A 26,223-nucleotide genomic window follows, 5' to 3' on the forward strand; every position below is an offset into this window, starting at 1 on the left:
TTCTTCTTGGTGTAGCAACTTTAATGGCCAGTAGTGTATATGCTTTGACTATGTAGCGTCGTTGGATGACGTTCCGGACATGGGTTCCTATTTAAAATGTGAGTTACTAACTCCCTTCTACAAGTGTGTAACAGGAATTGTGAAATGCAGCATATGTACAGTACAAGAGCAGTCCTATGACACTTCCCCAGGGCTCTCCTGACGATACATTTGTCTGCGATTTATACTCGCCACCCAGGACAAAATACTGGTTCTCTTAGCTAAAACTCCTTAGACTACTTTCAAAGTCGCCTCCAGCCGCTGTAGCCCTCTAGGGCGACTTACGGACGCAGATGAATCCGCGAGTGAGGGACCCCTAATTTAAACGCTGCAGCGTCTGATGGAAGAGACGCCGCGGATGCCGCTTCCGGGTTGAGAACGGCACGGAGGTAATTGTCTGGGCGCACATCTCGCCGTGACGCCCCCGCAGGCTAGATCGTCAGGAACAGGGGGGGGGGGGGGGGGGGAGGGCTCGTAGCGGAGCGGTGCGTGTGGTACCGACTCGCGCCGCGGGTGAAAGCGACGGCTATATAGCGCCTGCCGTGGCGCGGCTGAGGCATCCGCTACTGCAGTGGCGAGCCAGACGGACATGGGCATCCAGGTGAGTGCGTGTTCCTGTACTAGCTGAGCGCTGCACCGCGAGGCCGGAGAGCGTAGCATCAGTGCGATATCCAGTGTTGCAAACGATCTCGAAAGAAATGCAAGGTTCTGAAACTGGTAACACTATTCTTTTCCGGGCTGTCTCAATCTGCTGCTGGATACAGCTCCGTTGGTATGGCCTCGTATGGGCCAGTCGGGACCGACCGACCACCACGTCATCCTTAGCCAGTGGCGTCGTTTTGATGTGGTATAGAGGGCCGAGTGGAAAAATTGGTAGAAGCCGACCTCGGGGAAGATCAGTTTGGATTCCGTAGAAATGTTGGAACACGTGAGGCAATACTGACCTTACGACTTATTTTAAAAGAAAGATTAAGGAAAGGCAAACCCACGTTTCTATCATTTGTAGACTTAGAGAAAGCTTTTGACAATGTTGACTGTAATATGACTGGAATACTCTCTTTCAAATTCTAAAGGTGGCAGGGTTATAATATAGGGACCGAAAGACTATTTACAATTTGTACAGAAACCAAATGGCAGTTATAAGAGTCGAGGGGCACGAAAGGGAAGCAGTGGTTGGGAAGTTATTGAGACAAGGTTGTATCCTATCCCCGCTCATATTCAATCTGTATATTCAGCAAGCGGTAAACGAAACAAAAGAATAATTCGGAGTAGGTATTAAAATCTATGGAGAAGAAATAAAAACTTTGTGGTTCGCCGATGACATTGTAATTCTGTCAGAGACAGCAAAGGAGTTGGAAGAGCAGGATCAACAAAAGCAAAACGAGGATAATGGAATGTAGTCGAATTAAGTCGCGTGATGCTGAGGGAATTAGATTAGGAAATGAGACACTTAAACTAGTAGATGAGTTTTGCTATTTGGGAAGCAAAATAACTGATGGTGGTCGAAGTAGACTGGAATGGCAAGAAAAGCGTTTCTGAAGAAGAGAAGTTTGATAACATCAAGTATAGATTTAAATGTCAGGAAGTCGTTGCCAAGTTTGGTGACACCTACAACGTTTCCAACCGATTTCTCATACACAAACAGCAGCTGACCGGCGTTGCCTGCTGAAACATTATTGTGATGCCTCGTTTAAGGAGGAGAAATGCGTATAACCACGTTTCCGACTTTCATAAAGGTCGGATTGTACTTTATCGCTATTGCGGTTTACCGTATCGCGACATTGCTGCTCGCGTTCGTCGAGATCCAATGACTATTAGCAGAATATGGAATTGGTGGGTTCAGGAGGGTAATACGGAACGCCGTTCTGGATCCCAACGGCCTCGTATCACAAGCAGTCGAGATGACAGGCATCTTATGTGCATGGCTGTAACGGATCGTGCAGCCACGTCTCGGTCTCTTGGTCAACAGATGGTGACGTTTGCAAGACAACAACCATCTGCACGAACAGTTCGACGACGTTTGCAGCAGCGTGGACTATCAGCTCGAAGACCATGGCTGCGGTTACCCTTGACGCTGCATCACGGACAGGAGCGCCTGCGATGTTGTACTCAACGACGAACCTGGGTGAACGAATGGCTAAACGTCATTTTTTTTCAGGTGAATCCACGTTCTGTTTACAGCATCACGATGGCCGCATCCGTGTTTGGCGACATCGCGGTGAACGCACATTGGAAGCGTGTATTCATCGACGCCATACTGTCGTATCACCCGGCGTGATGGTATGGGGTGCCATTGGTTACACGTCTCGGTCACCTATTGTTCGCATTGACGGCACTTTGAACAGTGGACGTTACATTTCAGATGTGTCACGACCCGTGGCTCTACCCTTCATTCGATCCTTGCGAAACGCTGCATTTCAGCAGGATAATGCACGACCGCATGTTACAGGTCCTGTGCGAGCTTTTCTGGATACAGAAAATTTTCGACTGCTGCCATGGCCAGCACATTCTCCAGATCTCTCACCAACTGAAAACGTCTGGTCAATGGTGGCCGAGCAACTGGCTCGCCACAATACGCCAGTCACTACTCTTGACGCACTGTGGTATCGTATTGAAGCTGCATGGGCAGCTGTACCTGTACACGCCATCCAAGCTCTGTTTGACTTACTGCCCAGGCGTATCAAGGCCGTTATTAGAGCCACAGGTGGTTGTTCTGGGTACTGATTTATCAGGATCTATGCACCCAAATTCCGTGAAAATGTAATTACATGTCAGTTCTAGTATAACATATTTGTCCAATGAATACCCGTTTATCATCTGCATTTCTTCTGGGTGTAGCAATTTTAATGGCCAGTGGTGCATACTTCGGGGCGTCTCCACCTCAGAGTCTTTAACTATGACCCGCGTCTGATCAATCGAACTCTGTCTAAAAGCGATCGTAGACGTGAATCCTGGGCAAGTGTCCCCTTCTACAGTATAGACGGCGGCCGAAACGGTACATCATGGATAACTTTGCACGCTAACATCTCATAGGCTTCGTGATACTACAGCGCGTGCTGTTACGACCTGCCCTGCTTCCATATCGGTCGTAAACAGAACGGCGCCGCCACCCCAGTCAGGCGTCCAGTTGACTTTGCCGACTCTGTACGGAGTGGCTGCATGTTCCACCCCGCTGCGCCGGGCGGAAGTTCGCCCGCATGCGGGGTACGGCAGTTCCTTGTGCACAGCGCAGGGCGCCCGCTGGGTTCCACTTTCGCCGGCGACTGCCGTCCGGAAGACAGTAACACTATACAACACGGAGCAGCCAGCCGTGTACTGTATACTGTACACCGCCAGTCGCCACGGGACGCTCACCTCGTGACGTCATCCCGTTGGCATCAACACGCAAGCTGTCTCGAATCCTCCACAGTCCCAGAAGCCGCTGAGTACACGAGCGTTATACACTACTGGCCATTAAAATTGCTACACCAAGAAGAAATGCAGATGATAAACGGGTATTCATTGGGCAAATGTATTATACTACAACTGAGATGTGTTTACATTTTCACGCAATTTGGGTGCATACATCCTGAGAAATCAGTACACACAACAATCACCTCTGGCCGTAACGACGGCCTTGATACATCTGAACAGTGAGGCAAACAGAGCTGGATGGCGTGTTCAGGTACAGCTGCCCATGCAGCTTCAACACAATACTACAGTTCATCAAGAGCAGTGACTGGCGTATTGTGACGAGCCTGTTGCTCGGCCACCATTGACCAGACGTTTTCAATTGGTGAGAGATGTGGACAATATGCTTGCCAGGGCAGCAGTCGAACATTTTATGTATCCAGAAAGGCCCGCAGAGGACCTGCAACACGCGGTCGTGCATTATCCTGCTGAAATGTAGGGTATCGCAGGGATCGAATGAAGGGCGAGAGCCACGAGTCGTAACACATCTGAAATGTAACGTCCACTGTTCAAAGTGCCGTCAATGCGAACAAGAGGTGACGAGACGTATAACAAATGGCACCCCATTCCATCACGCCGGGTGATACGCCAGTGTGGCGATGACGAATACTCGCTTCCAATGTGCGTTCAGCGCAATGTCGCCAAACACGGATGTGACCATCATGAAGCTGCAAACAGAACCTGGATTCATCCGAAAAAATGACGTTTTGTCATTCGTGTACCCAGGTTCGTCGTTGAGTACACCTTCGCAGGCGCTCCTGTCTGTGATGCAGCGTCAAGGGTAACCGCAGCCATGGTCTCCGAGCTGATAGTCGGTGCTGCTGCAAACATCGTCGAACTGCTCGTACAGATAGTTGTTGTCTTGCAAACGTCCCCATCTGTTGACTCAGGGAACGAGACGTGGCTGCACGATCCGTTACAGCCATGCGGATAAGATGCCTATCATCTCGACTGCTAGTGATACAAGGCCGTTGGGATCCAGCAACGCGTTCCGTAATACCCTCCTGAACCCACCGATTCAATATTCTGCTAACAGTCATTGGATCTCGACCAACGCAAGCAGCAATGTCGCGATACGATAAACCGCATCGCGATAGGCTACAATCCGGCCTTTATCAAGGTCGGAAACGTGATGGTACACATTTCTCCTCCTTATACGAGGCATCACAACAAGGTTTCACCAGGCAACGCCCGTCAGCTGCTGTTATTGTATGAGAAATCGGTTGGAACTTTCCTCATGTCAGCACGTTGTAGGTGTCGCCACATTGCGTGAATGCTCTGAAAAGCTAACCATTTGCATATCACAGCATCTTCTTCCTGTCGGTTAAATTTCGCGTCTGTAGTACGTCATCTTCGTGGCGTAGCAATTTTAATGGCCAGTAGTGTACAAAGAGGTAACAAAAACAGTAATTGCCAGCGCTGTGGCCGAGCGGTTCTAGGCGGTTCAGTCAGGAACCGCGCGACTGCTACGGTCGCAGGTTCGAATCCTGCCTCGGGCATGGATGTGTGTGATGTCTTTAGGTTAGATAGGTTTAAGTAGTTCTAAGTTCTAGGGGACTGATGACCTCAGATGTTAAGTCCGATAGTGCTCAGAGCCATTTGAACCATTTTTTACCTCCAACTATCGTGTCGGACCTCTTTTTGCCTGGCGTACTACAGCATGGACTCATCAAGTCCTTGGAAGACTGACCCATGCTGTTTCTACAACCGTCCATAATTGCCAAAGTCTTGCCGGTGCAAGACTTTGTATATGAACTGACCTCTCGATTACGTCCCATAAATTTTCTATGTTATTCACGTCGGGCGATCCGAGTGGCCAAATCATTCTCTCGAACTGTCCAGAAAGTTCTTCACAGTCGCGAACCACTGTGGCCCGGTGTCATGGCGCATTGTCACCCGCAATATTTCGATCGTTGTGTGGGAACATGAAGTCTATGAATGTCTCCAAATGGCCTCCAGGTAGTCATAAGCAGAGGACCAAGTCCATTCCGTGCAAATACAGCATACACCGTTATAAGGCCATCACCAGCTTGTACAGTGCCTTGTTGACACTCGGCTTCATAGCTTCGTGGGGCCTGCGCCACACTCAAACCCTGCCATCTGCTCTTACCAACTGAAATCGGGAGTCATCGGACCAGGCCACAGGTTTCCGGTCGTCTAGCGTCCCAATTGGGAATTATTAGAGCAGGCCACGCTTTTCCGATCGTCTAGTGTCCAAACGATATTTTCACGATCCCAGAAAAGTCGCCGCAGGCGATGTCGTGCTGTTGGCGGAGGCACTCGGGTCGGTCGTCTGCTGCCACGGCCACACTGATTTCAGCCGTTATTTCACGCAGTGTTGCTTGTCTGTTAGCACTGACAACTCTACGCAAACGCCGCTGCTCTCGGTCGTTAGGTGAAGGTCGTCGGCCCCTGCGCTGTCTGTGGTGAGAGGTAGTGCCTGAAATCTCATATTCTCGCCACACTCTTGACACTGTGGATCGCGGTATATTAAATTCTCTAACGATTTCCGAAATGGAGTGTCGCACGCGTCTACCTCCAACTATTATTCCACGTTCAAAGTCTGTTAATTCCCGTCGTGTGGCGATAATCACGTTGGACACTTTTCACCTAAATCACCTAAGTACAAATGACAGCTCTGAGAATGTACTGCCATTTTGTGCCTTATGTACGCGATACTACGGCAATCTGTATACATACATATCACTAGCACATAAGTTTTGTCACAATGTACTCGAATGTACCCTATATAAACCGAACTTATTTTGTTTTAAATATTTTTCTTCAATTTCCAAACGAAAAAATTTATTCACCTTCAAAATGTTTTTTACTGTCGCTGATTGAAAAATTGTTCTGCATTCTGGCCCTACATGGGACAGTCAGGCCCGGCTGACCGCCATGTCATTGTATGCCAATGACGTCATCGGAGGCAGTACGGAGGGGTATAGGGTAGCACACAAGTCTCCCGGTCGTTGTCAAGTTTCTGCACCTTACAACTGAAACCCTTTTTTTACTATAATAACTGTATGGCGAAGACGGAGCTTTTGAGTGGTTCAAGCGTTTCCGATGTGGCTGACAAGGTGTTGAACATTATTCACGCGTGGGACGCAATTCAACATCAAAAACGAATGATTCGATCTGACCACCGTTTGAGTATCCAATCGATTGCTGAAACTGTAGGAATTCATCAAGAATACGTAAGGCAAATTTTAAGTACGCAATTTAATAACAGAAAAGTGTTTGACAAACTGGTGTCGAAGATTCGCACGATCCCACGAAAAGAAGCTCGTGAAAATGTGGTACTGACACTCTGAATACCACTGAAAATGATCCCAGTTTCATGGAAAGAGTGATAAAATCTGCGAATCTTGGCTTTTCGCCTGTGATTTGGAAGCTGAGCGCCAATCCACCCACCCACTGGAATGGTTCAATTTCACCGAGAGCGAAAAAATCTCGAAAGAGCAACTCAACATTCGAAGTGATGAAGTTTTGTTTTCGATATTCATAAAATTGTGTTTCTTTTCTGGATTCCTCAAAGTTGAACTATTAATCAAGGTTACTAGCTTGAGGTTCGTGCTCTACTCCACAAGAAAACTTCTTAACAGACAATACTGTATGAGCAAGTGGGTTGTCTTGATGCAGGACCCGTGACTAGTTTGTCCAAAATTAGAGTCTTTTTTTCTTAAGTTTCTACCGAAGTACAGCATACCTGTGTTAAGCCACCCATCTTATTCGCCTGACCTAGGACCATATAATTATATCTATTCCCTAAGGTCAAATCTGCATGAAGTTATTCCGGGCAGGTTGGTAATCCCTACCATAAATAATGTAAAATTTATTCTTGCGATAGGTACCCTTTATCAGAAACTGTTGGAAATAAAAATTTGTATGAAATATATCTTATAGGTTACACGTTTCGTACCACATTTCGTTCTCAGATTAGTGTATTCTGTAGTTTCGAAAAAATTCTACAAGTAGAAGCTGACAAAAAGTACACGTAACAAATACGGAAAACAGCCATGAGAGTTGTCAATGCATTCCAGCCCAATAAGATGGACTGTCCGCATGCTCTACCATCTCATATTACAATATCCGTTTTCCTGCTCGTTGCGCTGTCTTCCTTTATCTGAATTCGATATTTGGTTTTCTTTCACTACGAAACGACCAACTGTTTGGAGCAGTTTTTTCAGGGCTTCACACCTCGCAATATTTCTTTCACGGAACGTTACCACAGCATTAAAGACACCAAAATGCAGTGTACAAGTTGACACAAACACTATTTTCGGAATTATGGCACAGATTACGCTGTCGATGGACTCTTTGGGATTCTAGGCGCCGCCATGAAGACATTTCTACATCTACATCTACATCTACATCCATACTCCGCAAGCCACCTGACGGTGTGTGGCGGAGGGTACCTTCAGTACCTCTATCGGTTCTCCCTTCTATTCCAGTCTCGTATTGTTCGTGGAAAGAAGGATTGTCGGTATGCCTCTGTGTGGGCTCTAATCTCTCTGATTTTATACTCATGGTCTCTTCGCGAGATATACGTAGGAGGGAGCAATATACTGCTTGACTCTTCGGTGAAGGTATGTTCTCGAAACTTTGAGAAAATCCCGTACCGAGCTACTGAGCGTCTCTCCTGCAGAGTCTTCCACTGGAGTTTATCTATCATCTCCGTAACGCTTTCGCGATTACTACATGATCCTGTAACGAAGCGCGCTGCTCTCCGTTGGATCTTCTCTATGTCTTGTATCAACTCTATCTGGTACGGATCCCACACTGCTGAGCAGTATTCAAGCAGTGGGCGAACAAGCGTACTGTAACCTACTTCCTTTGTTTTCGGATTGCATTTCCTTAGGATTCTTCCAATGAATCTCAGTCTGGCATCTGCTTTACCGACAATCAACTTTATATGATCATTCCATTTTAAATCACTCCTAATGCGTACTCCCAGATAATTTATGTTATTAACTGCTTCCAGTTGCTGACCTGCTATTTTGTAGCTAAATGATAAAGGATCTATCTTTCTGTGTATTCGCAGCACATTACACTGGTCTACATTGAGATTCAATTGCCATTCCCTGCACCATGCGTCAATTCGCTGCAGATCCTCCTGCATTTCAGTACAATTTTCCATTGTTACAACCTCTCGATACACCACAGCATCATCTGCAAAAAGCCTCAGTGAACTTCCGATGTCCTCCACCAGGTCATTTATGTATATTGTGAATAGCAACGGTCCTATGACACTCCCCTGCGGCACACCTGAAATCACTCTTACTTCGGAAGACTTCTCTCCATTGAGAATAACATGCTGCGTCCTGTTATCTAGGAACTCTTCAATCCAATCACACAATTGGTCTGATAGTCCATATGCTCTTACTTTGTTCATTAAACGACTGTGGGGAACTGTATCGAACGCCTTGCGGAAGTCAAGAAACACGGCATCTACCTGTGAACCCGTGTCTATGGCCCTGTGAGTCTCGTGGACGAATAGCGCGAGCTGGGTTTCACATGACCGTCTTTTTCGAAACCCATGCTGATTCCTACAGAGTAGATTTCTCGTCTCCAGAAAAGTCATTATACTCGAACACAATACGTGTTCCAAAATTCTACAACTGATCGACGTTAGAGATATAGGTCTATAGTTCTGCACATCTGTTCGACGTCCCTTCTTGAAAACGGGGATGACCTGTGCCCTTTTCCAACCCTTTGGAACGCTACGCTCTTCTAGAGAGTACACCGCTGCAAGAAGGGGGGAAAGTTCCTTCGTGTACTCTGTGTAAAATTGAACTGGTATCCCATCAGGTCCAGAGGCCTTTCCTCTTTTGAGCGATTTTAATTGTTTCTCTATCCCTCTGTCGTCTATTTCGATATCTACCATTTTGTCATTTGTGCGACAATCTAGAGAAGGAACTACAGTTCTTCGGCAGACTTACATCCGACAAATGTCTTGAAAATTTCTCTCAACACCTCCACTGCGGCAAAAGTTATAGCTCGTCTGCGAATAAATTTCTCGCGATTATTCTGTGCTCTGTTGCATTATCACCTTGAATCATTTTCTGGAAGGCAAATGCCATGAATGCCTTTATCATCCGTTGAAGAGAGGTGAAACAAAACTGCCCATACAGCTTTTCTCGTGTCTCCTACGCTGCTAACATTTTGCCTCGTGATCATGGCATAGTAATTTTGGATTTTATCTGTGATAGAATCTGAGAATCTACTCTTACCACAGAATCGTCTTCCTCCTACCAATATCTTTCCCTTGTATGCAGTTTCCAGTTGACGCAGCCTTGTAAGCCTTTGTACATGACCTATGCACTTCAGTTTAATGACAGTTACATTGTCTCCATAAGGCTTCTCTTCCGCAACTGCTTTGAAAGCTTTTTAGTCACCATCTCCAAAATTCTTCAGCTGATCAGATTCTTAGAAAATTGCCACGCCCACACAGTGTTTTATTTAAATGAACAAACAATCCAGAAGTAAGGCAATTAAATGTATTAAATATCACTGAAAAGGGGAAATTCTGTAAGCTAAGATTAATGGAAAAAGCAGAAACTGGAAATTTCAAGATTTCAACTGGTACTGAATCCATTAAAAGGAACAGGGTTTCAGTCCGTTGAAACAGTAATAGAAAAGGTGGCACGCGTCTTCTAAGCGTTATAGGGATAGAGGAGGGCAGTACTCGTGTATTGAGGATGACATAGCTGGATACGTGTTTTTGAAATAATGTGATTTACAGTACCATCCCGTTATATTATAGTCAAACTTGTGTATTTTCAAGTAAAGGGTAAACGTATAGAAATAATGAGCAGCCAATTGCGTAAAAGAAATTTAATTTCTTATCCGGTTTCACTAAGTGCCAGAAACCGGTTAAGAAAGTAAATTTCTTTCATGCAACTAGTTACTGATTATTTCCATGTACACTGAAGAGCCAAAGAAGCTGCTACACCTGCCTAATATATTGCAGGGCCCCCGCGAGCACGCAGAAGTGCCGCGACACGACTAGCATGGACTCGACTAATGTCTGAAGTATTGCTGAAGGGAACTGACACCATGAATCCTGCAGGGCTGTCCATAAATCCGTAAGAGTGCGACGGGGTGGAGATCTCTTCTGAACATCACTTGCAAGACATCCCAGATATGCTCAATAATGTTCATGTCTGGGGGAGTTTGGTGGCTAACGGAAGTGTTTAAACTCAGAAGAGTGTTCCTGAAAGCGCTCTGTAGCAATTTTGGACGTGTGGGGTGTCGCATTGTCCTGCTGGAATTACCCAGATCGGTCGGAATGCACAATGGATATGAACGGATGCAGGTGATCAGACAGGATGTTTACGTACGTGTCACCTGTCAGAGTCACATCTAGGCGTATGAGGGGTCCCGTATCACTCCAACTGTACTCGCCCCACACCATTACAGAGCCTCCACCAGCTTTAACAGTCCCCTGTTGACATGCAGGGCCCATGGATTCATGAGGTTGTCTTCATACCGATACACGTACATACGTTCGATACAATTTGAAACGAGACTCGTCCGACAGGCAACATGCTTCCAGTCATCAACACTCCAATATCGGTGTTGATGGGCCCAGGCGAGGCGTAAATCTTTGTGTTGTGCAGTCATAAAGGGTACACGAGTGGGCGTTCGGCTCCGAAAGCCCATATCGATGATGTTCCATTGAATGGTTCGCACGCTGACACTTGTTGACTGGTCAGTATTAAAATCTGCACCAATCTGCGGAAGATTTGCACTGCTGTCACGTTGAACGATTCACTTCAGTCGTAGTTGGTCCCGTTCTTGCAGGATCTTTTTCCGGCAGCAGCAATGTCGGAGATTTGATGTTTTACCGGAATCCTGATATTCACGGTACACTCGTGAAATGGTCGTACGGAAAAATCCCCACTTCATCGCTACACCTGAGATGGTGTGTCCCATCGCTGGTGCGCCGACTATAATACCACGTTCAAACTGACTTAAATATTGGCTCAAATGGCTCTGAGTACTATGGGACTTACCATCTGTGGTCATCAGTCCCCTAGCACTTAGAACTTCTTAAACCTAACTAACCTAAGGACATCACACACATCCATGCCATAGGCAGGATTCGAACCTGCGACCGTAGCGGTCACGCGGTTCCAGACTGAAGCGCCTAGAACCGCACGGCCACACTTGCCGGCCACTTAAATATTGATAACATGCCGTTGTATAGGCGTAACCGATCTAACAACTGCGCCAGACACTTGTTTTGAAACGTCCCCTTAGAAAAATTATAAATGACTGTGCTTAAACTGACACACAATATTTCTACATCTACATCTACATCTATACTCCGCGAGCCACCTTACGGTGTGTGGCGGAGGGTACTTATTGTACCACTATCTGATCCCCCCTTCCCTGTTCCATTCACGAATTGTGCGTGGGAAGAACGACTGCTTGTAAGTCTCCGTATTTGCTCTAATTTCTCGGATCTTTTCGTTGTGATCATTACGCGAGATATATGTGGGCGGTAGTAATATGTTGCCCATCTCTTCCCGGAATGTGCTCTCTCGTAATTTCGATAATAAACCTCTCCGTATTGCGTAACGCCTTTCTTGAAGTGTCCGCCACTGGAGCTTGTTCAGCATCTCCGTAACGCTCTCGCGCTGACTAAATGTCCCCATGACGAATCGCGCTGCTTTTCGCTGGATCATGTCTATCTCTTCTATTAATCCAACCTGGTAAGGGTCCCATACTGATGAGCAATACTCAAGAATCGGACGAACAAGCGTTTTGTAAGCTACTTCTTTCGTCGATGAGTCACATTTTCTTAGAATTCTTCCTATGAATCTCAACGTGGCGCCTGCTTTTCCCACTATTTGTTTTATGTGATCATTCCACTTCAGATCGCTCCGGATAGTAACTCCTAAGTATTTTACGGTCGTTACCGCTTCCAATGATTTACCACCTATGGCATAATCGTACTGGAATGGATTTCTGCCCCTATGTATGCGCATTATATTACATTTATCTACGTTTAGGGAAAGCTGCCAGCTGTCGCACCATGCATTAATCCTCTGCAGGTCTTCCTGGAGTACGTACGAGTCTTCTGATGTTGCTACTTTCTTGTAGACAACCGTGTCATCTGCAAATAGCCTCACGGAGCTACCGATGTTGTCAACTAAGTCATTTATGTATATTGTAAACAATAAAGGTCCTATCACGCTTCCTTGCGGTACTCCCGAAATTACCTCTACATCTGCAGATTTTGAACCGTTAAGAATGACATGTTGTGTTCTTTCTTCTAGGAAATCCTGAATCCAATCACAAACCTGGTCCGATATTCCGTAAGCTCGTATTTTTTTCACTAAACGTAAGTGCGGAACCGTATCAAATGCCTTCCTGAAGTCCAGGAATACGGCATCAATCTGCTCGCCAGTGTCTACGGCACTGTGAATTTCTTGGGCAAATAGGGCGAGCTGAGTTTCACATGATCTCTGTTTGCGGAATCCATGTTGGTTATGATGAAGGAGATTTGTATTATCTAAGAACGTCATAATACGAGAACACAAAACATGTTCCATTATTCTACAACAGATTGACGTAAGCGAAATAGGCCTATAATTATTCGCATCTGATTTATGACCCTTCTTGAAAATGGGAACGACCTGCGCTTTCTTCCAGTCGCTAGGTACTTTACGTTCTTCCAGCGATCTACGATAAATTGCTGATAGAAAGGGGGCAAGTTCTTTAGCATAATCACTGTAGAATCTTAAGGGTATCTCGTCTGGTCCGGATGCTTTTCCGCTACTAAGTGATAGCAGTTGTTTTTCAATTCCGATATCGTTTATTTCAATATTTTCCATTTTGGCGTCCGTGCGACGGCTGAAGTCAGGGACCGTGTTACGATTTTCCGCAGTGAAACAGTTTCGGAACACTGAATTCAGTATTTCTGCCTTTCTTCGGTCGTCCTCTGTTTCGGTGCCATCGTGGTCAACGAGTGACTGAATAGGGGATTTTTAGCGCAACGCAATCTGACTTCGAATAAACTCTACAAAAGAATGTCCCTGACTAACAATAACCTATACCTTTCATGACTCACTCCCCTCACAAAAATCTTCGTTACTCGAACTACTAGCCGGCCGCGGTGGTCGTGCGGTTCTAGGCGCTCCAGTCCGGAGCCGCGCTGCTGCTACGGTCGCAGGTTCGAATCCTGCCTCGGGCATGGATGTGTGTGATGTCCTTAGGTTAGTTAGGTTTAATTAGTTCTAAGTTCTAGGGGACTGATGACCACAGCATTTGAGTCCCATAGTGCTCAGAGCCATTTGAACCATTTTTTTTTTTTTTCGATCTACTGCAATACAGCGTGCGCCAATACTGCCAGCTTAATAAAAGTTTCTAACTACTGATGGCACTAACTACTGATAGGCATAGTTAGCAAATGAAAGATTTTGATAGATAACAAAGAATGTATTTACCTTAATAGTGTTCAAAAGTCATAATATATATATATATATATCAGTTCATGATACCCAGTCTTACAAATTTACTGTCTCTGATGGACACACGTCCAGATCATCCGCTCTCAAAACTCCGCCGTCTCACTCCTCACATCTACCACTGCTGGTGGCTCACCTCCAACTGCGCAACGCTATGCGCTGTTAACAGCCAACTACCCAACACTACAACAGCGACTATTGCAACAATGCCACCCAGCCACAGACTGCACACAGCACAGCCAATGATTTTCATATAGAGCGCTACATGGCGCTAACAACATAAAAACCTAAACAGCCTACATACAGTTTCTTTGTGTTTTCAGTTTACACAAGTATAGTTGGTGAAGGTGGATAAAAGACTAGAATGGATAAATTAACTGTACTGGTGTTTATGTGTATTCTAAACGTCAACAAAAAATTCCGGACTCGGCACAGAAACGCAGTGATGTTACGCTCTCCGGAATTTGTGGTGCTCTCGGAGTTGCTTGTTCACTTGAGTATGGAGCGCTCGTGTATAATGTGTGCACTTGACGCGGCCAGCGACTCGGAATATTCCTGCTGGCGATCGGCGTTCTCGCCGCCGCCTCCGCCGCACGCAGCACGGAGAAGAAAGCGGGGGCGGTGGTGGAGGCGGATGACCAGGAGGCTGCAGCCACCAGCAGTCAAGAGAAGAAGCAGCAGCAGGAGCAGAAGGAGCAGAAGGCTAGCGAAGAAGAGGGCCGAGGCGAAGGCGAGCGCCGGCAGGACAAGCGGGAGCTGCACGGCGGCTTCGGGGGCGGCGGGGGATTCGGGGGCGGCGGAGACTACGGCGGCGGACACCACTTCGGGGGCGGTGCCGACTTCGGGGGCGACGAATCCTTCGGTGGCCACACAAGCTTCGGGGACGAGACGGCCTTTGGAGGCGGCAGTAGCTACGGAGGCGGCAGTGGCTTCGGAGGCGGCAGTGGCTACGGAGGCGACGGAGGTTTCGGAGGCGATGGAGGATTCGGAGGCGGTGGATATGGCGGCGGTTATGGATATGGTGACAAAGGTGTGTATAGCTGTGGGTTTCTCGAACTGTTCCGCAGGAGCTGTTCCTATTTCTTCTTGTTTCTCTTTGACTGGATGGGAGCAGGTTTGCAAACTTCTTGCACTCCAATTCAGAGCAGTTGTCCCATGCTTTATCAGCACGCACGTCGCGCATAACCTGTAAGCCTTTATTTCTCTGAAGTGTTAGGAAGTTTAAAAAATGCTTCAAATGGCTCTCAGCACTATGGGACTAAATTTCTGAGGTCATCAGTCCCCTACAACTTAGAACTACTTAAACCTATCTAACCTAAGGACATCACACACATCCATGCCCGAGGCAGGGTTCGAACCTGCGACCGTAGCGGTCGCGCGGTTCCCCTGTTGCACCTTCTAAGTGTTCTGTCAATGAATCGCAGTCTTTGGTTTGCTCTCCCCTCAACATTATCTATTTCATCGTTCCAATTTAAGTTATTTATAACTGTAATCCCTAAGTATTTAGTTGAATTTACAGACTGAAGCGCCTAGAACGGCTCGGCCACACCGGCCGGCACTTCCTAACAGCCGGCCGGTTCTAGGCGCTTCAGTCTGGAACCGCGCGGCCGCTACGTTCGCAGGTTCGAATCCTGCCTTGGGCATGGAAGTATGTGATGTTCTTAGGTTAGTTAGGTTAGAGTAGTTCTAAGTTCTAGGGGACTGATGACCTCAGATGTTAAGTCCCATAGTGCTCAGAGCCATTTTTTATTAGGAAGTCTTGAGAATGAAATATCATTCTGCTGCTGTGTCTGAGCTGATTTCGTCTCAAACCTGGGACCTTTGCTTTCGTAGGCAAATGCTCTACCGAATCGGCTACCCAAGCATGACTCACGCCCTCTCAGATTTACTTCCACCATTACCTCGTCTCCTACCTTCCAAACTTCACAGAAGTTCTCTTAGATATCTTGCTGGACCAGTAGTCCTGGAAGGATACAGCGGAGGAAATACACGGCCCAATCACACCACCGCCTATGTCCGACGTCAACGTGCGATAACCACTCGCAAACTGCAGGTGGGAGCAATAGCAGTGGAGGGTATGTTGTTGTTGTTGTTGTGGACTTCAGTCCAGAGACTGCTTTGATGCAGCTCTCCATGCTACTCTATTCTGTGCAAGCTTCTTCATCTCCCAGTACCTACTGCAACCTACATCCTTCTGAATCAGCTTAGTTTATTCATCTCTTAGTCTACCTCAATGATTTTTACACTCCACGCTGCCCTCCAGTACTAAATTGGTGATCCCTTGATGCCTCAGAACATGTCCTACCAACCGATCGCTTCTTCTAGTCAAGTTGTGCCACAAACTTCTCTTCTCCCCAATCCTATTCAATACCTCCTCATTAGTTATGTGATCTACCCATCTAAACTTCAGCATTCTTCAGTAGCACCACATTTCGAAAGCTTCTATTCTCTTCTTGCCCAAACTATTTATCGTCCATGTTTCACTTCCATACATGGCTACGCTCCATACAAATACTTTCAGAAACGACTTCCTGGCACTTAAATCTATACTCGATGTTAACAAATTTCTCTTCATCAGAAACGCTTTCCTTGCCATAGCCAGTCTACATTTTATATCCTCTCTACTTCGACCGTCAGCAGTTACTTTGCTCCCCAAATAGCAAAACTCATTTACTACTTTAAGTGTCTCATTTCCTAATCTAATTCTCTCAGCATCACCCGACTTAATTCGACTACATTCCATTATCCTCATTTTGCTTTCGTTGATGTTCATCTTATATCCTCCTTTCAAGGCACTGTCCATTCCGTTCAACAGCTCCTCCAAGTCTTTTGCTGTCTCTGACAGAATTACAATGTCATCGGCGAACCTCAAAGTTTTAATTTCTTTTCCATGAATTTTAATACCTACTCCGAACTTTTGTTTCCTTTATTGCTTGCTCAATATACAGATTGAATAACGTCGGGGAGAGGCTACAACCCTGACTCACTCCCTTCCCAATCACATCGTATTGCCTCGAATTTCTTAGAAAATCCTTCATTCAGACGTCCTCATTTTTCAAGGTTGAAGTACTTTCCATGTGTCACGTCATTTGTGCAGGGAAAGCTGTCGATGTGGCTCCTGAAAGAAAGTAACTCAGTAACTAATTTGTGCCTACTAACTCTAACTAGCCTATCCCCGATGTTATTCAATCTGTATATTGAGCAAGCAATAAAGGAAACAAAAGTTCGGAGTAGGTATTAAAATTCATGGAAAAGAAATTAAAACTTTGAGGTTCGCCGATGACATTGTAATTCTGTCAGAGACAGCAAAAGACTTGGAGGAGCTGTTGAACGGAATGGACAGTGCCTTGAAAGGAGGATATAAGATGAACATCAACGAAAGCAAAATGAGGATAATGGAATGTAGTCGAATTAAGTCGGGTGATGCTGAGAGAATTAGATTAGGAAATGAGACGCTTAAATAGTAAAGGAGTTTTGCTATTTGGGGAGCAAAGTAACTGCTGACGGTCGAAGTAGAGAGGATATAAAATGTAGACTGGCTATGGCAAGGAAAGCGTTTCTGATGAAGAGAAATTTGTTAACATCGAGTATAGATTTAAGTGCCAGGAAGTCGTTTCTGAAAGTATTTGTATGGAGCGTAGCCATGTATGGAAGCGAAACATGGACGATAAATAGTTTGGGCAAGAAGAGAATAGAAGCTTTCGAAATGTGGTGCTACAGAAGAATGCTGAAGTTTAGATGGGTAGATCACATAACTAATGAGGAGGTATTGAATAGGATTGGGGAGAAGAGAAGTTTGTGGCACAACTTTACTAGAAGAAGGGATCGGTTGGTAGGTCATGTTTTGAGGCATCAAGGGATCACAAATTTAGCATTGGAGGGCAGTTTGGAGGGTAAAAATCGTAGAGGGAGACCAAGAGATGAATACACTAAGCAGATTCAGAAGGATGTAGGTTGCAGTAGATACTGGGAGATGAAGAAGCTTGCACAGGATAGAGTAGCATGGAGATCTGCATCAAACCAGTCTCAGGACTGAAGACCACGACAACAACAACAACACTCAAATAGAAGGTCCTAAGGTCCTGTAAACAGCAAAAATTGTCCAGGCTTCTCATAAATCTTTACTACACACTACACACGCACAAGGCTTTTCTGCACGTCACAAGCTTGAACGATTCTACATCTAACCAATACAGTTACTGGTCTATGCAAGAACTGATGCTGTTATTCACTGTTCGTTTCATACGTCCCACAGGTCACCACGAGCACGTGTCAGTGAAAGACGTGCCCTCGACAACGCTGACAAAGAAGATACCGGTGCCGGTACCTCAGCCTTACCCAGTCCACGTCCCAGTGCCCAAGCACGTGCCCTACACTGTTGAGAAGAAAGTGCCCTACCCTGTTAAGGTACCAGTCGACAAGCCCTACCCGGTACATGTTCCCAAGCCAGTACCGTACCCTGTCACCAAGGAGATACACGTCCCAGTCAAAGTTCCCGTCGAAAGGCCGGTCCCATACAAAGTTCCTGTGGAGAAGCTAGTCCACTACCCTGTGGAAGTGAAGGTCCCTGTACCCAAACCTTACCCCGTACACGTGGAAAAGCCGTATCCGGTGTATGTGGAAAAGAAGGTGCACGTACCACACCCGTACCCAGTGGAGGTCAAGGTTCCAGTACCAAAGCCGTACAAGGTCCCTGTCAAAGTCCCGATCCACGTACCAGTTGACAAGCCATACCCGGTCCACGTCAAGGTTTTCGTCGAGAAGCCGTACCCTGTGGAAGTACCCAAACCGTACCCAGTCGAAGTTAAGAAACCAGTGCCCTATATAGTCCACAAGCACGTGCCGTACCCAGTGAAGGTCCCCGTCGACAAACCGTACCCTGTCGAGGTGCCGAAGCCGTATCCGGTTGAAGTCAAACAACCGTACCCAGTGGAGATAGAGAAGAAAGTACCACTAGAGGTGGAGAAGAAGGTACCTTATCCAGTGAAAGTGCCAGTCGACAAGCCTTACCCAGTCGAGGTGCCAAAACCGTATCCAGTAGAGGTGAAAAAACCTGTACCTTATCATGTAGAGAAGCCTGTACCTGTCCCAGTTAAAGTTCCTGTTCCCAAGCCTGTGCCATATGAGGTCGTTAAACATGTGCCGTACCCAGTGCACGAACATCATGAAGACTACCATCATGAAGACCACCATCATGAAGACCACCATCATGAAGACCACCATGGTGGATATGAACACCATGATGCAGGGTACTAAGCGAAAATACATTACCCTCACTGTAAGCGTTCTGGGAATGATACGCCAAGAACTTATCAGGTATTACTCGATACAAAATGTGTTAATTATTCCAGAGCTTTGGAATTAGAAGAGTAGAGGGTGAAGCATATCTGAGCTGGTGCTAATCTAACATTCAGTATACATCTGAGGTTAAGTTTAAACTCGCACTTGGTTTTCTTCAGTTACATGAGTTAGTGTAAATATAAATATATTAATGAATGCCGTTTGGGAAGTTCAGCAATAGACCTAGGTCCTGGGTACTGGCAGGAATTTTTCAGTTGTTGTGGTTGCGGATTGAACAAGCGATAAATGATTGTTCTTTAATCATTTTCTCCTCTAATAATGCTGTTCACTAACATTTCAGTCGGAGGATTAATAGGTGGTCAGTTAGACTCGTGCAACCTGTTGGGATTGGAGACAGAACCTGTTACTCAGTCAGGTAATTACATGACCTACAGCTCTAGTATTGCTTTCTTTCGTAGTTAATCATATCCTCATTTGGTGGTGCACATAGTTAGTACAGGATACCATGCACCAGAGAAGCTACTTATTCAACATGCAAAGAAAGCAAATTCACAGCCAACAAAATATTTTACTGGTTGATTGTAAGCATTGAATAGGAGGGCGGTGATAAGATCCGAATTGGCAAAAGACAGTAATCGACGAGACCGATGCTTCAAAATATGCATTGAGCATTTATTAGGACTATCTTAGATGGTCACTTAATTTTCTTTTCCGAGGGAGAGGTTAAAAACAGTGTTCCTACGTGCGCACATCTCAGCTCCACTACCCAGGAGAGAGACAATGGAAACAAGTTTTGTAGGAAACGGACAAGGCTCAAAATGGAACCACTATCTCGTTCTATACGGAAGACGCTAAATACCCGCCTTGTTGAGTGGACAACCAGTTTTCTGTCCAACAAATCCCGTCACTCACATTAATGTACATTGAAGAAAGTTTGAACGCATTAGTAAGATACCAGCATATTGACCCTGGAGAAATAGTATTCCACAGTAACTCGTGTAACTGGACAGAGTTTTTAACAGTGTGCTCACAATCCCAATGCTAAATGGCTTAGAAATAGTGGGCCTCTAACTGATAGGCGAGCTATCTGGAAAGCTTCCATGCATTATTGAAAGGAACAATACATGGGTCCACACACTGATCCTTGTGGTAACATATTCAGTGTTTTTCATTCGGACATACTGGGCTGCGTATCAGCGCTAAGAGTAGTTCTTGCTCTTGGTATATATTTGTATTAAGAAGGAATGCATTCAACACTAAACAGTCTACAGTCAATAGATTTAAGTAAGTATGTGAGCTATACAGTCTTCCTCGTATTGTGGAGTGGAGCAGTTATTTAGGTCCACACATTGATGCTTGTGGAACTCTGGTGCCAGATTTTTCATACGAGGGTCGTAACTTACCTAAGTGTCGGCTCAAAAAGCCGGTGATGCTGTTGGTATGACTTCCTTCAATGGGTACAGTACTTTCACACGGGAGACACTACGGCCCTACAGAGATGTGCCCCCCAAGGCTCCATCCCCTGGCCAGCCGCGCACCCCAGCAGCTGCGCCTCCCGGCCACTGTGCGCTCGAGGACGTGGAGGACACAGCCCCAGAGTCTCATCCATCATCGCCTGGACAGACGCGGCGGGGGCGGCGGCGGCGGTGGAGGCGGCTGCGGCGGTCGCGACTGCTGCTTGGAAAGGCCTGTTTCATAATAAGACTGCCGCATAATAAAGAATTGTTACTTTAGCTGTTTTAATCCTGTGTTTCATTCTCAACCGATATCCTTCCACACGTAGATTTAGATAGCAAAATGGTCACTCCTTAAAAACTGCGAAGGGTGAGACATAAACTGCTACTTTCAGTTTCTAGCCAGTCTGTTTCGAGTTCACGAGGAGTAAAGAAATTAAGTGGGATAATATCCTACTGCCATATATGATAAGTGAATTCTTGTTACTGTGCAACACGTTTTGAGATGGGGCCGGCCGTGGTGGCCGAGCTGCTCTAGGCGCTTCAGGCCGGAACCGCGCGACTGCTACAGTCACAGGTTCGAATCCTGCCTCGGGCATGGATGTGTGTGATGTCCTTAGGTTAGTTAGGTTTAAGTAGTTCTAAGTTCTAGGGGACGGATGACCTCAGATGTTAAGTCCCATAGTGCTCAGAGCCATTTGAACCATTTTGAACCCAATCTGTACAGTGACTAGTTGACAACTTGGATCCGCGGCTTCGTTAGCACTGCGCCACACTAGAAGCCTAAATATCCTACACTCGAACCCTGCATATCGCTGTCCCATGGAGTTTGTCATTTCATTGAAGTACAAAGGGCCATCAAAAAGTTTCGACTGAATGGCGTTGGTGCAGTGTATATGTAATGTGGCAAAGCAGAAACAGGAAGGCAAGCGATAAGAGTGAGAGCCCTTTCTTTTTTTTTTTAAGATCTTGTCGGACCTCCTTTTGCCCGGCATAGTGCACCAACTCGACATGGTATGGACTCAACAAGTTGTCGGAAGCTCCTGCAGAAATATTGAGCAATGCTGATTGTATAGCTGTCCATCATTGTGAAAAGGATTTTATGAAAGAACTGACCTCTCGATTATGTATCATAAATATTCGATGGGATTCACCTCGGGCGATCTGGGTGGCTAAATGATTCGCTCTAATTGTCCAGTGAACCGTGAATTTACTTTCAAAACTTTTTCTTACGATTTTACTTTATTTACTAACGATTTATCAAGAACATTAACACATTTAATCACAGTATGTGAGCGTGGAAGTAGTTTCCAGTGGGTAACTGATGAAAACAAATTAAATTTCTTTCAACAGATCGAAATTTTATTCCTAAAAGCCCTTTTTTTAAACAGATTTAAAATTATATCCGAAAGCACCCTTTAAATATCAAGTTACAATTTATTCAGAGGCAGAAAGACAAATATTGACAGTATGAGCTTTCGGGCTGAGAACCTTGCCGCTCCCTTTTGACACAGCCGTAGTCACGACCACTCACAACAACCTCTGAAAGACTGCACTGGTGGAAATCTGCAACACACCAGATTACTTTAAACTAAAAATTTTAACAACTCACACAAGCACATAAACTATGCACCTGGTAGGAGGGATGGAAATGGTGCAAAACACTAACATTAAAAAATTAAATTGCCACCGAAGGTGCAACTTGATTTAAAAAAAAAAAAAAACTTTACGGTGGAAGAGTGGCAACTTTATATACTAAAATGACCATTTAAATAAAAACGCATGAAAAGCAGTCTTACACAAATATACAAGGTTGGCCTAACATGCACTACATTATCGTCCGCCGCTCGTGGTCTCGCGGTAGCGTTCTCGCTTCCCGAGCACGGGGTCCCGGGTTCGATTCCCGGCGGGGTCAGGGATTTTCACCTGCCTCGAGATGACTGGCTGTTTGTGTTGTCCTCATCATTTCATCATCATCCAGGACAGTGGCGAAATTGGACTGAGCAAAGGTTGGGAAATTGTACGGGCGCTGATAACCACGCAGTTGAGCGCCCCACAAACCAAACATCATCAACATCATGCTCTACATTACACCTATACCGCCTCTCAAGATGATAGGCAAGATAAAAACATATTTCAGGAATTCGGCCGTTACACTTCAAGCAATAAATTCGTTAACACCGAATCCGACAAACATGACAGAGGCAGCTATTAACGTACGGCAGACCGACAGACAGACAGACACTAACTGCCTAGCAATTGCGGACGGGAGACAGACGAGCAAGCAGGGGACGAGAGACCAAGAAAACAAGTAGAATTTAACAAGTAAATGAAACAACGTATCACGAATCACTTAACCTCTAATAAACTGCGATTTCTGGCGAAGACCTGCGCAGCACCCCCAAAACGCTCTCCCGAACCGTCCGCTGCCAGCCGCTTCAACGGACGCAGGAAGCCGCGCCGATCTCCCGTCTCACGGCGTCGCAGCTCGCACCGGACAGACCGGTGTCGTGGGTTGACTCCTGTTGCTCTCGTGTCGGCCGCGAACCCACTACCCCTCGCTATACGGCGCGGCCCACTGGACTGACGTGGCGACCTCACATGCGCCGGCGCTCAAGACGGACAAGTCATCTCGTGTCCCAGTGCGTGACCGACCGACCGATCGATCCGACCACCAATGACCATTGCCTGAACAGAGCAGACTGGCGGCCTAACACATACTAGCACTCCGGACGACAGACAGACACTGACGGCCCTACACTGACCCGGCTGACCAACTGACTCGACTCGCCCCTAGTGAGCTCATAGCGCCCCTTAAATCCACGTGGACAGGCTACCTTTCCCCTTTCCCACCAGAGGGACACTCCAAAGCTGCGATTGCCACACTGGCGCCACCGCCAGAAACGGAGGGCGACTGCTTCACACTACGCGCTGCGGCTCGCTGTTCAAAACAGCAAATTTTTACCACAGCTCCTCCAGAATGTTCTCCCAACCAGTGACGCGGTGATATGGTGCATTGATCTCTAAAATTCTATCGTTGTTTGGTAATATGAAGTCCATGGCTGCAAATGGTCTCTAAGTTCATGGCCGGCCGTTGTGGCCGAGCGGTTCTTAGCACTTCAGTCTGGAACCGCGCTACTGCTACGGTCGCTGGTTCGAATCCTGCCTCGGGCATGAATGTGTGTGATGTCCTTACAGTAGTTAGGTTTAAGTAGTTCTAAGTTCTAGGGGACTGATGACCTCAGATGTTAACTCCCTTAGTGCTTAGAGCCATTTGAATCAATCTCTAAGTTCATGAACGGTTCAGTTGAACTAGAGAACTTCGCCCGTTCCATGTAACCACAGCCTGCGCCATTATGAAGCCACCACCAGTTTGCACAGTACCTTGTTGGAAAATTTTGTCTGCACCGCACTCGAAGCCTACCATCAGCTCTCAGCAACAGAAATCTGGACTCATCTGACCAGAACCATGGTTTTCCAGTCGTCTAGGGTCCAATGGATATAGTCACGAGTTCAAGAGAGGCGCTGCAGGCTATGTCGTGCTGTTAACAATGACAGTCGCGTCGACAGTCTGCTGCCATAGCCCGTTAACACATTTTGCCGCACTGTCCTAACGGATGCTTTACTCGTACGTTCCAAATTGTTAAAAACGTCAACTCCGTCCACAGGCAATGGCGGAACCAGCGGTACCCACCGGCCGCCGTGTCATCCTCACACCACAGGCGTCACCGGATGCGGATATAGAGGGGCATGTGGTCAGCACACCGCTCTCGCGGCCGTTGTCACTTTTCGTGACCGGAGCCGCTACTTCTCAGTCAAGTAGCTTATCAGCGCTCGGCACCCATCCAAGTGCTAGCCCAGCCCGACAGCGCTTAACTACGGTGATCTGACGGGAACCGGTGTTACCACTGCGGCAAGGCCGTTGGTATTACACATTGTTTTCCTCTGTTATTTCACACAGTATTGCTTGTCTGTTAGTACTGACAACTCCACGTAAACGCCGGTGCTCTCGGTGGTTAAGTGAAGACCGTCGCCCACTGCGTTGTCCGTGGTGAGAGGTAATGCCTGAAATTTGCTATTCTCGGCACACTCTTGACACTGTTGATTTCGTGTGTACGTGATACTACAGTTATACGTATGTGTGCTTATTGCTACCGTATGTTTTTTGTCACCTTATTGTGTATCACTTCAGCCGAAAATATCCTAGGGGTTCTTTCAATAAAGTCATATCCCTTAGATGCTCCTCTCCACGGTAATCTGTGGTGTGCAAGCCTCTTCGTTTTTGGAATATACAGATCCATTTGATTGCAAGAGACATCAAAGACTTTCGAGAGCCCTCCTGATCCATAACTGCTCAAAACTCGCTGTCAGTTCTCGGGACTGGCTCGAAGATATGCACATCTTGCTAGCTACTGACCAGAAGTGCTCAGCTGATGTGAGCGGCCACACAATAACGCCCTTATGTCGGTACAAAGTCCCTCAAACGATTCTGATACATATCGTGAACACATTGTCTAGTTAAAGATGCAAGCAGAGGGGATGTGAGTGAACAAACGTAGCAGTATGACCCAGTAGACTGTTCCTGTGTGGTGACAAACGGTAGACATATAAGCCTGCCGTAGTGGCTGAGCGATTCAGTCTAGAACCGGGCCAACGCTACGGTCGCAGGTTCGAATCCTGCCTCGGGCATGGATGTTTGTAATGTCCTTAGGTTCGTTAGGTTTAAGTAGTTCTAAGTTTTAGGGGACTGATGACCTCAGATGTTAAGTCCCATGGGGCTCAGAGCCATCAGAGCCTCATACTCTAATTGGTCCTCCACGGCTCTCAGCGGGTGCCGTATTGAGAAATGAGATCCATTGTCTCGCGTGTTTTTTGATGCCCTCACACCCCTGCGAAGGATATACATGTTTCTCAAAAAGTCCTCTAACTAACGAATTTTAATATTTATATTGAAAAAGGTATAGAAATGTCTCAGAGCAATAAATGGTAGTTTTAAGCACAACTGTGTGACTTTGGTTCAAATGGTTCAAATGGCTCTGAGCACTATGGGACTCAACTGCTGAGGTCATTAGTCCCCTAAAACTTAGAACTACTTAAACCTAACTAACCTAAGGACATCACACACATCCATGCCCGAGGCAGGATTCGAACCTGCGACCGTAGCGGTCTCGCGGTTCCAGACTGCAGCGCCAGAACCGCGCGGCCACTTCGGCCGGCTGTGTGACTTTTGCAACTTTATTATTTAATGATGACACCACAGCAGCCAAGACTGAAGTATGCAAATTACGGATCGTTGTTGCCTAATATCGATTTATACGTCGACAAGTAAATCAAAGGTGAATACATTTCGCGCGATCTACTCGACTTTCTCACCGATTTGGAGTAATATGAATGGCTTCAAATGGCTCTGAGCACTATGGGACTTAACTTCTAAGGCCATCAGTCCCCTAGAACTAAGAACGACTTAAACCTAACTAACCTAAGGACACCAAACACATCCA

The 26,223-nt window shown here is 46.3% G+C and overlaps 1 protein-coding gene across 1 annotated transcript; it reads left to right on the forward strand.

Moving 5' to 3' along the window:
- Positions 1–628: 628 nt before the first annotated feature.
- On the forward strand, positions 629–19,223 carry LOC126109487 (uncharacterized). The gene is made up of 3 exons (XM_049914513.1): positions 629–640; positions 14,508–14,997; positions 18,223–19,223. The coding sequence occupies exons 1-3, from the start codon at positions 629–631 to the stop codon at positions 19,221–19,223; spliced, it is 1,503 nt and encodes a 500-aa protein (XP_049770470.1).
- The last annotated feature ends 7,000 nt before the right edge of the window (positions 19,224–26,223 follow it).

This window comes from Schistocerca cancellata, chromosome 12 (genome assembly GCF_023864275.1).
Source record: "Schistocerca cancellata isolate TAMUIC-IGC-003103 chromosome 12, iqSchCanc2.1, whole genome shotgun sequence".
Lineage (NCBI taxonomy): Eukaryota > Metazoa > Arthropoda > Insecta > Orthoptera > Acrididae > Schistocerca > Schistocerca cancellata.